Consider the following 12,106-nt stretch of genomic DNA (forward strand, 5'->3'; position numbering starts at 1 on the left):
AAAAGTAAATTTAAAAAAACAAAGAAAACTGTCTTTTTTGTTCCCAATTTGTAAATCAGTTTTAAAATGATAAGTTCTATATTTGTGGGACATTACAGTGGGAGTGTAATATAGGTGTCTGTACTGCAATAAGAAGTCCTCCGAGGTAGAAGTATACCAAGCTTTATTGAGCATTGCACTCATTCATGTACAGGTCATGTTGAATATTTGTACAACTCTGTCAGTAGTGCAACTCGTGCAACGATAAAAGGAAGAGAGGAAAAAACAAAAACAAAACAGTCCTTCAAGTGTTTTCGACTTCGGAGGAGCCGATCTGCTGCCACACTTTTACGGCATTCAAAAAAAAAAAAAAAAACGTCACCAAGTCGGCAGCCCGCGTACACGACATCTCAAAAGACCAAAATAATAAAAAAAAAGATGAGTTGTTGGCGTATATAATGGTGGACATTCAAGTTAAAAGATGTGACTTTCAATTAAGAGAGCCTCCCAGCGAAGCCTCTCCCAGTTCGGTCCAACGGCAGAAGTCGATGTAAGAAGAATCCTTTTACAAAGTATACAAAACGCACATTGGTATGATACAAAGACTTCCTCCTATTTTCGCTTTTTTGTAAATGTGTCAGTCAAGAACAGAAGAGATTACATAAACACAAAGTAATCCACAGGTTAAAGACGCGCCTGAGCGACACATCCCGTATTCAATCATCAGCAATAAGAGGACAGCTCGTGTATCCGGACTTTGGTCTGTCCCTTCCAGTGCAGATCTAGTGGAAAGCAGTGAAGGACTGAGGACACTATTCAACAGAAGCAAAAAAAAAAATAATCACCCATTTTTTAAATTACAACTCGGCTCAAAAGGAAGCGGAGGAATTAAGAGAGATGTGTTTTGGGATCGTGTACTGTGAGCATAAGGAGCTGTAAACAGAGCAAACGTTACAGAGCAGTTTGAGTTATGGGCATGCACTTCACATACTTTGTAAAACTCTAAAGATTTTCCAAAGAGGGTCTTTGTACGAGTTTAACCCCTGAGCAGAATTCCATTAAAAAAAAATAATAATTAAAAGCAATCAGAAGCACGGCGCTGGAGACTGCTCGTCACATTTCCTCTCGGGCTGCTTTACTGAATGTTCCCGTTTCCTCTGAACCGCACCGAGTCCAGAGAGGTCTCGCTTTTAACTCAGTCGAGTTAAAAGACGGAAGGTGTGTTTAAAAGTAAGTGTTCACGTAGAGCTGGGGGGAAGCGACAAGCGAGCGTTTTTGGCTTCAACACTATTCCAGCACGTGTAAGCGGTATATAAACATTCACTAAATGCTTTGTAACGCACTATAAAGCAGCTGTAAGCAGCTGGTGTATAAACAGATAATGACAATATAGTAAAACACAGCTGGAATAATATAAAACATCTCTTCACAGGAGGAGTTCTAACTGCTGAAAATGTCCTGCTTATAACTACATTATAGTGCGTTATAAACCAAATACAATGCTGCTTATGAATGTTACACAGGGAGAATTAAAGTCTGTTCTGCTGAGAATTCATCCTGGTTCAATATTTATCTTTGGGAAACATTTTCTTACTCTTTAAATAGAAACCACCAGACAGCTGATGCTAAAATAAACCAAATCTTTCACCAGTCTGACAAACCAGTTAGTGCTTTTGTAAAAAAAGTGTCTGACTGCAGTTTGAGGCAAATTCCTGCTGTTAAAGGTTCAGTTCACACATTTTCAGCCAGTCTTAAACCAGCTTTCTATAAAGTGATGGGAGACAAAATCCTTAATTCTTATTCGTTCATCTGAAACGAACGAGGCTTTTTGAGCGGAAATGTTTCAGGACAAAAACCCTCTTTTTGTTTCTGTCCATCTACTTCAGCTGAACAGGGAAACTGTAACTCTGGAAGATATCCGCGAGTCTAACAGAAGCCTCAGAGCAGCTTCAGATACACTTTGTGGACTCTGGATTTTATCCTCCACCTCTTCCATCTGGGCGAGGAACAAAAAACTGAAATTAAAAAAAGGGTCTTTGATCAGTTTGACACCCGTGTGCAAAACGAAGACGAGAGAGAAACAAAGTGTTTTGTGGAATCTGACAGTAAAGACATTAAACAGCTGAACCAGAGAATCAGCACTAGCATTATGTTTCCTGTATTTAACTGGACTAATGTTCTGCATCGCCTATTCTACTTCCAAGAGCCGTCTCGTTCTCTACGTCGGTCCCGAGTAACGGAGGAGGAGCAACAAACTGACAGTTTATCATATATTAATATCCGATTGTAGTTCAGCATTAAATGCCCTTTTTTTCTTTTTTCACAACTTAAGGTTCACACTTCCAAAGACACACGGGTCCTCGTCTCATCCACCTTTAGTCTGAACCAGGAAAGCAGAAGTCTTTGCTTCATACCAGGTAGTCCGGACTGAACAGCTTAAAGCGTGGGTGAGGAGTGCCACAGGCCGACCTGCCCTCTGGGTTTCCACTCTGATCAATATATCACAAATCTTTTCACTCTGAATGTCAGAGGACAAAACATCACCCATCAAACCTCTCTAGGTGAAGAGTTTAAAATAACAAAACAAGAAAAAGAAGAAAACCCCTGAAATCTTTTCTCTGTACAACCACTGCTTAACATCTGAGAATCAGCACAGCTTGGTGTGACACCTCTGACCCTCAGAGACGTTAGGGGAGGAGGGGCGTGAGGACAAGGGGGACAGCGGTCCTGGAGTCTGCAGTGCAGAGATAGAGACTAATCCCTTCAGACTGGGATGCGAACTCGAGGGGGTGGAGATGGGTTCGACGCCCACGAAGCAGAGTCGGGTGCGGCACTATGTGTTGGGTGCGTGACTGAAACTTTGGGGGTGGAGCTGCTGCCGCTTCTGCTGCTCCTGCACAGCGAGCTGCTGGCACTGGTCCGACGTGGAGAGCTTGTTAATTAAAGCAGACACACAGTTCGCTGGAATGATCAGTCCTGAGAGAGAAACAGCGGGTTGAGAATGAATTTACAGCACACGTTAAAAGCAAAAGGGTTCGACGTTATTCTCTTTTATTGTGAGAGTTAGAGGAGAAGATCAACACCTCTCATGTCTGTACGGTAAATATGAAACTGGAAAGATAATCCCCCCCGTAAAATCCACAACTCGTTATTTTTACACTACGGATTAAAACGAGCACCTTATAAGGCCTAAAGCTCACTAGTCCCTCCTAACGTACAGCTGTGAGAAGACCACAGCCTTGGAATTAGACATCCCGTCTCCTCCCAGTTGGACGTGAAAATTGATTATTAATGTATTTATTTTTGCCCATTTTTAGTTTATAGATGTATAAAGTCTGCCGACAGCCCGCATCGTGGTGATTTATAATTAACATTATGGCTTACGACAGGCCCGATACAATATTTAAGACTTGTAAATGAAAGACTTTTTTTTTAATAATTCTTAAGGCCTTTTTTAGGAGACTTAATGAAATACTTTAGAGTTTTTAAGACCTGCAGACACCTTGAATAGAGAACGATGCAGGGAGCTCAATGTGGCCTTATTTCCCAGAGGAGAGGATGAGGATTTAAAAAGGTAAGATCAATCTTCTCCTCTAACTCTCGGAGAGAAACCAAGCGAGCTGGTTTTCCTCCAAAAAGCCCTCCGACCTACCGACTATCCTCTGTCCGTCTTCCGTTCTGAGGCGGACAATCTGCACCTTCACGTTGGTTCCGCTGACCGGAGTGAGAACGACCTCCACCTCGTTCCACACGCTGAGCACCGAGCCACACAGAACGTAGTACGTCCTACACCGGAGACCGACCTCGCACTGCAGACCCACCGACGCCTTCTTACAGTTCCCCCGCCTGCGGGTGAAAACACACAAACACAGCAGGGTTCATAACAGAAGGTGGAAGCAAACATGTTATTAGATTAGAAAAGACATAAACCAACTAAGTGTTTCAGCACTTTCCGACTTCCTCAGCCTGTTTGTGACTTTTAAGCTCATTTGTTTCTACTTAAGATGTAAATCTTTGAAAACAGGTCACAAATATGTTTGATTTTCCAAAAAATATCCTAAAACCTTTGGACAGTAAATATTACTTTGGTTGTTAGGGACTACTGTTCAACAGAGGAATAATTTACACTCTGTGCTCGGTGTATTTGTGTCCATAAAACAGAAGATATGTTACCCTTCCTTGCTGGTCTTTTTATGAGATTTGTTGACAGTACGAAACATAAAATATAAGCAGTCTTAACCGTTAACAGAGCTCTAAAGGGAACATACCAATATGCATGAGAGCAGATTTGTGCTGACGACTTGTACTGGTCGATCCAGTGCTGCTTGGCGTCTTCTGACAACACCTAACAACAAAAAATAAATAAATAAAATAAATCATGATCCAACACATAAATCATTGAGAGTTCTTCTCACATGAATTTCTCACTGAGGAACATCGTGTAACCTTTTTAAACTTCTTCTTGATGTCTGCGTACGTCTCCAGTTTGAGCTGCCTGCCGGTGTTCGGCCTGTACACCAGGAAGAGCCTCTTTTTGGTGTTGACCTCTTTGATCAGTATGGCTGTTTTCTTGTTGTTCCTCATCTGAAAATACAAAATAATAATTAAAAAAAGGGTCGCCGCTGGTTTTACGTATGAAGATCAGTTGACTGTTACTGTACTGGGCGGGTCCAGATGTTGCACACACACACTGGAGCTCCTGTACCTGTACATAGAAGCCATCATCTGGTCCGTTCTGATCTGCCCAAGCATGCGTGGCTTCCTCCCACGACATCCCCCTCTCCACACTCACCTGTGGGGGGAAAGAGACGGATACAAAGTCAGGTAATGTTGCTGCAACCTAAACACATCTTTAAGAGTGGAGGAAGGTCTAAATGGTGTAGAGATATATATCATATATATATATATAATATATATATTATATATATATATATATAAACATACTGTGTAGAGTTCCACGTGTCCTGATGTGGTGTAGCCGGGTGTTAGGAATTTCCTGCAGTCTACCTTCTTCACCTTCTCATCACCAGAGCCCAGATCTAGTCGAGGACAGACAGAGAGAGTTGTTTTTACTAACATTTGATAGCGTTCAGATCCAGTGAGGTACTGAAATCCAACCTTCAGGGCAGACGGATGATTATTACTCATCTGATCCTCACAGAGGAAAGCGCCTTGAATAATTTAACAGTAAAAAATTAAAAACTTCTGTACCAGTTTTATTTCTGTATTTTGGTTGACCATCTTACCAAGAATGCCCATGTCATATCTGCCATTCTTCTTGGCTTCCTGAATAACTGCTCCCAGTGTGTCGGAGAAGTACTGGAACAAGGCGTTCTGCTGCTGGACCTCCATGCCCAAAATACGGTTCAGGAACTTGCCGATGTTGTTGTAGTCTGTAGATTGAACAACGTATACGAGTTAGGTTTCCACAGAACTGTACGTGAGTCGCAAATCACATTCAACAGCGAGAAACGTCGTTTAAAATCACCTTTGTCCAGTGAAAGTGTGCCGGATCTGTCCTCCACGTTTATGAGGCCCACACCTATTAATCCACCCTGAATTTCTGCAGAGAAAAAGAATCGGTTATTACTCAGAGCTACAGATGAGAACAACTGATTAAAAGAGGAGAAATCAATACGATCGGCAACAACCAGAGAAGCCCAGCCTCGTCTGGAACAGCAGATAAGTCGTACCTTTGAAGAAATCACCTTTAAAGCCAGAGGGGGGAGACACTAACGGAGAATCGAGCTTTACGATGGACTTCATCACAATTTCCAGAGCGTTTCTTCCGTACTGTAGCAAAGATAAATGTGAGTGAGTCACCGGCAGGTAAAAACACGAACAACCTCCGAGACATCTGATGTACTTACTTTGTTGTCAAAATTAAACCTGCTGAGATCTCTGGTTTCTGTTGCTCTTCTGTCTCCGTGAGTGAGAGCACCCTGTGAAGGTTTGACACACGGTTAATATTTCATATCGATATTTTAACTTCCTTTAAAGACATTTTCACAGAATGATTCAGTCGATTTAGACTCACCAAGCTTTCTAGTCTTTTGGCGACGATAGATGCAAATCTCTGCTCTCCTGCGAGCTCCGATATGAGGAAGACGTATTCTGGAGCGGTGACCTGGTTCGACCTGTGAGTTCTCCCTGCGACCAAACAAACACCGGAGCGATACGGTTATTCTATATTCACCACGTGAGAGTAGTTGAAGCTCAAACTGGTGCTTTGTCAGATACAGGAGGTCTTCAGTGAAAGGTTTTTATGTACTGACCGAACTGCTGTATCGCTCTGTCTGCGCTCCACGGCAGCTCCAGCGTCATGTGGACTCTCCGCCGCTGGTTCTTCACTCGACGATCGGCCTGCAGGGAAATACCTGAGCTGGCAGCTTCTGAGATGATGGCGATGTTCTGGTTGAAGAGAAAGACGCATAAAATTAGAAAAAGTAGTTGGAAATGAAATCCCACTGGGCGCCGCACCAATTAGTAAAACAAACCGGTTGCAACTAAAAGTGTTTTCACACTTAACTGGTTTTGTGCAGATTAAACAAACTCTGTGCGTTTTGTTTGTTTGTGCTGTTGTCAAAGCTGTCGAAGGAGCTCTGGTGTAGACTCAACAATCCCACTGAAAAGACCCAAAAAGCTGCTACCAAGCTGCTGCTACTTGTTTCTTGTGAGAGCAAAGACTTTGAGACAGGTGTGATTTTTATTAAATCCATGTTCAGTCCGCGTACGTTTATATTTCCTTTGATTTATCAGGAAATCAAAAAGGAACCAGAAGAGATGAGCAGCAGGTGAACGTGTGAACAGAGACCACACAGCAGCGACACTTCTGTAATACTGCAGCGTAAGATTCCTCTTTTTCATCGCACGCGTTATTTCTTGGCGACACCGGAGGAACATAAACGAACACAGCGGGTCCAGCGAGGTGCAGCGCGACTTGTCAGAACTTCCCGATGTTGAAAGAGACGTCACCCAAACGGTTTAATGAATCAGTAAGCCTGTCAGTCTAATTTAACTTCACGTTCACACCTCTTGGTTTGTCTTTGCTCGTTCCAGAGTAAGTGAACTGTGGGAATGAAAGCTTCTTAGTTCTGATTCGAGTATTACAGCAACAACCCTCATGTTTGGTGAAAGCTTCTGTTCCCATTTCCACTTTAATAACTTTAGCTCACAATGTTTCTTCCCTTTTAAAAAGTTTCATTACCAGAATTGAGGCTCGAAGGACAGAAAGTGTCGAGGCGAATGGTGATGTGTAATTTCGGGCTGTATAAATACAGTATGTCTGGACTTTACCTTCTCTCCATCCATGAACCTCTGCTTCTCTGTGAGATTGAGGATTTCCACCGGGACGTCCAGCTCCGAGCGAGATTCGTAAGTGATGCTGCCATCGTCATTACTGACCACACGACCTTTGCGACCAGTCATCTGAAGAAACATGTACAGTCAGTTAAGATACAATCTGAGCAACGAAGAAGAAATAACACCTTTTTAAACGTTTATACCTCAGCTACGTTGTCGGGACCTCCCAGTTCGTCTATCAGCTCGTCCAGAGTGTTGGGAGGGAGGTCCTCAGCCAGATCCTCCAGTTTTTCCAGCAGATCTCTCTTCATTTTCTGGGCGCTGTCCACTGCGTCCTCACTCGTTACGCAGCTATCCTGAACCTCTGGCTTGACTTAAGAACAAGTAAAGACAAAGCGCTTTAATCTTTCTTTCTTTAATCCTCCAAAAGCTCAAACGGAGAGGCGTCACTCTGCTTCGTCGTGTGGCGACATGCTCACCTGTGGCAGGTGCGCTGGGGGGAATAACAGAGGCAGTGAAAGCGGGCCTGGAGGAGCCCAGCCCCGAGGCTAACAAGGCACTTTGAATGGAGTCTGGATCGATGCTCTTCCTTCTTTTCTTCTTCTTCTTCTCCTTCCCTTTCTTTGGTTCCTTCCTGATGAGCCACGGATCTGAGGCGGAAGAACAAAGAGGTTCGCTGTAAGTTTGATATAAAATGTCTTAATTCAGCTTCCACAACCTCCCTCAGAAGTCTCACCGTCTTCCTCGTCGTCATCGGACTCGTCTCTGAACGGGTTGAAATCGTCGTCTTCGTCCGCTGAGCTGACAGATTTGAAGCTGTCGTCGCTGTCTTTGTCCGACTCCTCCGACTGGCTCTCCTCCGAGCTGGTTCCCGACAGGCCACCGTGCCTGCGAGGCTTCTTTTTCTGCTGCTTTTTGATCTCTAAACCTGGAGAGATGATAGAAGACAAACGTTTTGAACATTTTCAACACAGAGCCGTCTGTTCCGTCTCCTCAGAGCGTTCGGGTTTAGTTTTAATCTGGTGTCGTGATTCAGCATTAGCTTAAACGTTCGATTACCTTTCCTTTTCTTGCCCTTCTGTTCTGGTTGGGCTGCAGTTTCAATCGGAGAGGGGGTCTTCTTAGCGGGGAGGTCGATACCCAGCAGGCTGTAAAGCTTCTGTCTGTCAGGAGCTGGGAAGTGCTTCTCAATCAGCGACTGCAGCACACCTCTATAAACAAAAAACACTTTATTACAGTGACACACACACACACATTGTGGTGTTTAAACTTTATTATCTTCAGTCAGTCCGTACTTTGCAGTGGACACAAAGTCATTGAGCTCTCCGCCTCCTTCCTCCAAAGCCTCGAGTGTTCTTGCTTCTCCAGTGGACTGAAGACCGATCACCACACACTGCGGAGGAAAGAGCTTCTTAAGTATTTTATACGCTCAGCAAATTAATGTCGAATAACGTTAGAGCAAGCAGCACAGCATTAAGTTTCAGGAAAGCATTAGTCTTTCAGTTTACGAGATTATCTTAAGTCTCAACCCCTGTTGTTCTTTTAGAGCTGCCTCTATGCAAACGTCTTTTCCCCGATCAATCGAACAGTCCAAAGCCGTTAAAACTGTAGTTTGTTGTGCTCGTATACTACTTCAGCAAGTCCATTAAAAGTGCAGGACAACACCTGCCAGATTAAAGCTGTATGAAGAGCTTCTTTTTCACCCCGGCTCTAACAGCTTTGTCGTTATTCATAACATGCGGGCGACTTGCAGAACACAAACACACATCTTCTGAGTGTTGAATGATATACAATCACCAGTATTTGATTTTTGTCAGGATGGATGTAAAACCGTCTTATTAACGAGGCACAACCCGTCTGTACGAGTTCATGTTCGCTCCTCGTGGTTCATTTGTAAAAAACAGGAACTTAAATGTATCGTGTTTCTCTAACACACCTACAGTTTGTGCTACCCTCCTTTTCCTGTTGGGTCTGAGTAACGCACACTTCATGAGGTCATCTGTGGAGGTTTTTGTGAGGTTTATTTTAAGGTTTAACGGATCTCTCACCTCGTGCTAACACAGCACAATTGTTGACAGTTAATTGTGCTGCCAGAAGTTTTCTTTTATATGTGTCACCTTTCCATTTTGGACCTCCTCTCGAGCCAGCTGGACCACTCTGCGGACTTTGGAGGCAATGCAGAGGTATTTGAAGAACCTCTGGTGAGCGGACCAGAACTGGCCCCACATGGACTTCTTCATACGTTGCTCTGCGTCCATCAGGTTCGCAGCCTGCTGGAACTTCTCACGTGCACTCACCCACTACAAGAAGCAGGAGAGCATCATGAAATCCAGTTTATTAACAGCAAAAACAAGTAAAAGAATCACAGCAATGAGCTTAAAGTGCAGTGTTTCTAATGCTTACCAGTCTCACAGATTTGTTGTACATGTTGATGTACTTCTGGGTCAGGGGAACCTCCTCGATCTTGAAGGTCACACCTGTAAAACTCAACTGCCTCGCGATGTACATCCCCCTTAGCTTCATGTCCATAGCAACTATCTCCATGGCGCCAACACCTCTGAAATTGAGGACAAAAGAAATACACGTTAGGTTTTCTACACAAGAACTTGTTTTTCTTTTGCCACAACTGCTGTAATCTGCAAAAAACAGAAAGGTACCTGCGCTCAACAGCTTGGATAAAGTTGCCGAACTCTCTGAAGGGTGTTTTGTGTCCCCAGATGCCCAGACGATTCATGTAGGCCATATTTCGCGGTTCAGAGGCACCTGCGTAGAAACAGGTTCATCTTCAGAATCTGCACAGACTGCCAATCCGTTCAAAAAAAAAAAAAGCAGATTTCATTCGATCGCGTCTACTGACCTGTAGCACTCGCATACACGACCCGAGCCTTGGGCAGTTTGTTCTGCAGTTCCAACACGGCGAGCCCTGTTTTTGTAGGTTTGGACGATCCAATCGGACACACGTTTTTGGCTTTGTGACACTCGTCGTAGACAATCTAAAGACACTCTGTTAAGGAAAGTAGCCGCGTTTATAAAAAAGACGTTCTATAAAAGGATCTTGTAAAGTGAAAATTAATTCCTGAGAACATCTATTCATCGAATTCACGGCCTTGGACTGAAAGGATACGACTCCATCGAAGTCCTCGCCGCACCAGTGGAGGAGCTGTTGAAATCTGGTCTTGTACTTCCCTCCCGATTGGCTCTCCCCGATCAAGGACGAGTAGGTGGCAAATATCACACCTTTCTTCACACTCCCATTGTGTTTTGAGGAGATTTTGCCATATTTGAACTGAAAATATATAAAAAAATGTAATTGAGTCACAGTCTGACATTAAGAAACACGTCTTACTGTTTTCATCTACGCGTCATAAACACATCTAACCTTGTTCAGCGAGTGAACCTGGATGTTTTTGGCTCCTATATCCCTCAAATCCCTTTCGGCGTCGTACTTTAGGTCATTTGAGACGCTGAACCTGAACGCAAAGAGAGGAGAAGGTGTGAGAAGAGGTGAATCTGTTGGCAGAACATTGGTTTGAAAAGTAAACTGGGTTAAACATATAAAAACGGATTTGGTCTACTTACCACAGTGATCTCTTCCTGCCTAAAAGGTAATTCTCATAGATGATCCCAGCAATGGTTCGGCCTTTCCCCACACCGGCTCCATCGCCGATCAGATAGGCAGCTCGATCGCCGCTCGGCAGGAACGTCTCGTGTTGCTGTCGAACATCGGGACAAGAAACGCACAATTAAAACCAAAAGAGACGCCGTGAAACGCTGCAGATTTAGTCTCGCTCTTGTGATGAAAATGTATTTTAGTTTAGGCCGTATTATATTTGGTAACGGCACGACGAAGATCTTTCAACAGGTTTTTTTTTTTTCCTCTTTACAAAAAGGGATCACTGGTTTTAACCTGAGCTGCGTATGTGATTGCTTCCAGCTGCAGAGCCGACAGGCAGCCGCGGTCGATGGTTTCTTCAGGGATGGACAGTCTGTACCACACGTCAGGAGGGTTAACACTGGACAGGGAGCTGGTCTCCACCACGGGATCAGGATGCCGCAGACCCACCTTCACTGCAGGGACGAAGGACGAAGGATAATACAGTGAAGAGCTGTTATCGTTCAGTCGAGTTCACTTTCACTTTGTTCTGCTCAATAACAGAGTAAACGAATACAACAGTTTACATTTCATCGGCATGTACTCCGCGTAAGTTTCTGCGTGGCCCAACTCGTCTTCCTCTTCCTCCTCGGGCTCGTCTTCCTCCTTCATCCCAGGGGGTTTCTGTGGACACATAATGAGACATCCGGTTCTCACGACGCTCTTCGGCTTTTAAAGCATCTCCTAAACAACCACAGAGGGTTTCTGGTGGTTCAACAGGTTCACTTAAAGACTTTTTAGGTCCATTATGAATCCAGTTTAAGACCTTTTTCACATTCAGTTGGTGCTGGTATTGATTTTATGTCAGTTTATAGATGTTACAGCATGATCAATATCCCAAAAACACATTTAGGAAACACTGAAAAATGCAAAGTAAAATCACATTTACGGCATTTTACTGTATTTCTGACTGAAGAACGACCCTCACTGCCATATATATGATGCCTTTAACGTTTAACATCTTTTTTAAAAACAGTATTTTAATACTTACCAAAGAATGTGAGAAGTTTTGCATTTTAATGGTGTCATTGATCCAGATCCTGGCGGGATCTTTACCCAACACTTCCTTCTTGACTCCATTGTTCATTTCACCTGAAACACCAGCAGAGAAAAGTCTCACGCACGCTGACTAATGTTTAATATATTTAGAGACGAATACAGAATCTCAGGTCG

General features: G+C 43.6%; 1 protein-coding gene across 2 annotated transcripts in view; it reads right to left on the minus strand.

Moving 5' to 3' along the window:
* Nucleotides 1–146: 146 nt before the first annotated feature.
* Nucleotides 147–12,106, minus strand: part of sbno1 (strawberry notch homolog 1 (Drosophila)) — a 15,171-nt gene continuing 3,211 nt past the window's right edge. For both annotated transcript variants that reach the window (XM_035668207.1, XM_035668206.1), the window contains exons 6-33: nucleotides 11,925–12,025; nucleotides 11,461–11,557; nucleotides 11,189–11,349; nucleotides 10,861–10,994; nucleotides 10,661–10,751; nucleotides 10,406–10,567; nucleotides 10,139–10,274; nucleotides 9,939–10,044; nucleotides 9,685–9,838; nucleotides 9,399–9,581; nucleotides 8,577–8,674; nucleotides 8,341–8,492; nucleotides 8,018–8,209; nucleotides 7,761–7,931; nucleotides 7,485–7,654; nucleotides 7,276–7,407; nucleotides 6,255–6,390; nucleotides 6,017–6,129; nucleotides 5,850–5,921; nucleotides 5,673–5,772; nucleotides 5,468–5,542; nucleotides 5,226–5,372; nucleotides 4,924–5,018; nucleotides 4,685–4,771; nucleotides 4,426–4,563; nucleotides 4,248–4,324; nucleotides 3,632–3,825; nucleotides 147–2,955 (exon numbers count right to left, since the gene is read on the minus strand). In XM_035668207.1, coding sequence (XP_035524100.1) covers nucleotides 2,813–2,955; nucleotides 3,632–3,825; nucleotides 4,248–4,324; nucleotides 4,426–4,563; nucleotides 4,685–4,771; nucleotides 4,924–5,018; nucleotides 5,226–5,372; nucleotides 5,468–5,542; nucleotides 5,673–5,772; nucleotides 5,850–5,921; nucleotides 6,017–6,129; nucleotides 6,255–6,390; nucleotides 7,276–7,407; nucleotides 7,485–7,654; nucleotides 7,761–7,931; nucleotides 8,018–8,209; nucleotides 8,341–8,492; nucleotides 8,577–8,674; nucleotides 9,399–9,581; nucleotides 9,685–9,838; nucleotides 9,939–10,044; nucleotides 10,139–10,274; nucleotides 10,406–10,567; nucleotides 10,661–10,751; nucleotides 10,861–10,994; nucleotides 11,189–11,349; nucleotides 11,461–11,557; nucleotides 11,925–12,025 — 3,617 coding nt within the window. In that variant the 3' untranslated portion in view covers nucleotides 147–2,812. The remainder of the gene's footprint in view (nucleotides 2,956–3,631; nucleotides 3,826–4,247; nucleotides 4,325–4,425; nucleotides 4,564–4,684; nucleotides 4,772–4,923; nucleotides 5,019–5,225; nucleotides 5,373–5,467; nucleotides 5,543–5,672; nucleotides 5,773–5,849; nucleotides 5,922–6,016; nucleotides 6,130–6,254; nucleotides 6,391–7,275; nucleotides 7,408–7,484; nucleotides 7,655–7,760; nucleotides 7,932–8,017; nucleotides 8,210–8,340; nucleotides 8,493–8,576; nucleotides 8,675–9,398; nucleotides 9,582–9,684; nucleotides 9,839–9,938; nucleotides 10,045–10,138; nucleotides 10,275–10,405; nucleotides 10,568–10,660; nucleotides 10,752–10,860; nucleotides 10,995–11,188; nucleotides 11,350–11,460; nucleotides 11,558–11,924; nucleotides 12,026–12,106) is intronic.

Source organism: Morone saxatilis, unplaced genomic scaffold, assembly GCF_004916995.1.
Source record: "Morone saxatilis isolate NCDOM2014 unplaced genomic scaffold, NCSU_SB_2.0 Contig21, whole genome shotgun sequence".
Taxonomy (NCBI): Eukaryota; Metazoa; Chordata; class Actinopteri; family Moronidae; genus Morone; species Morone saxatilis.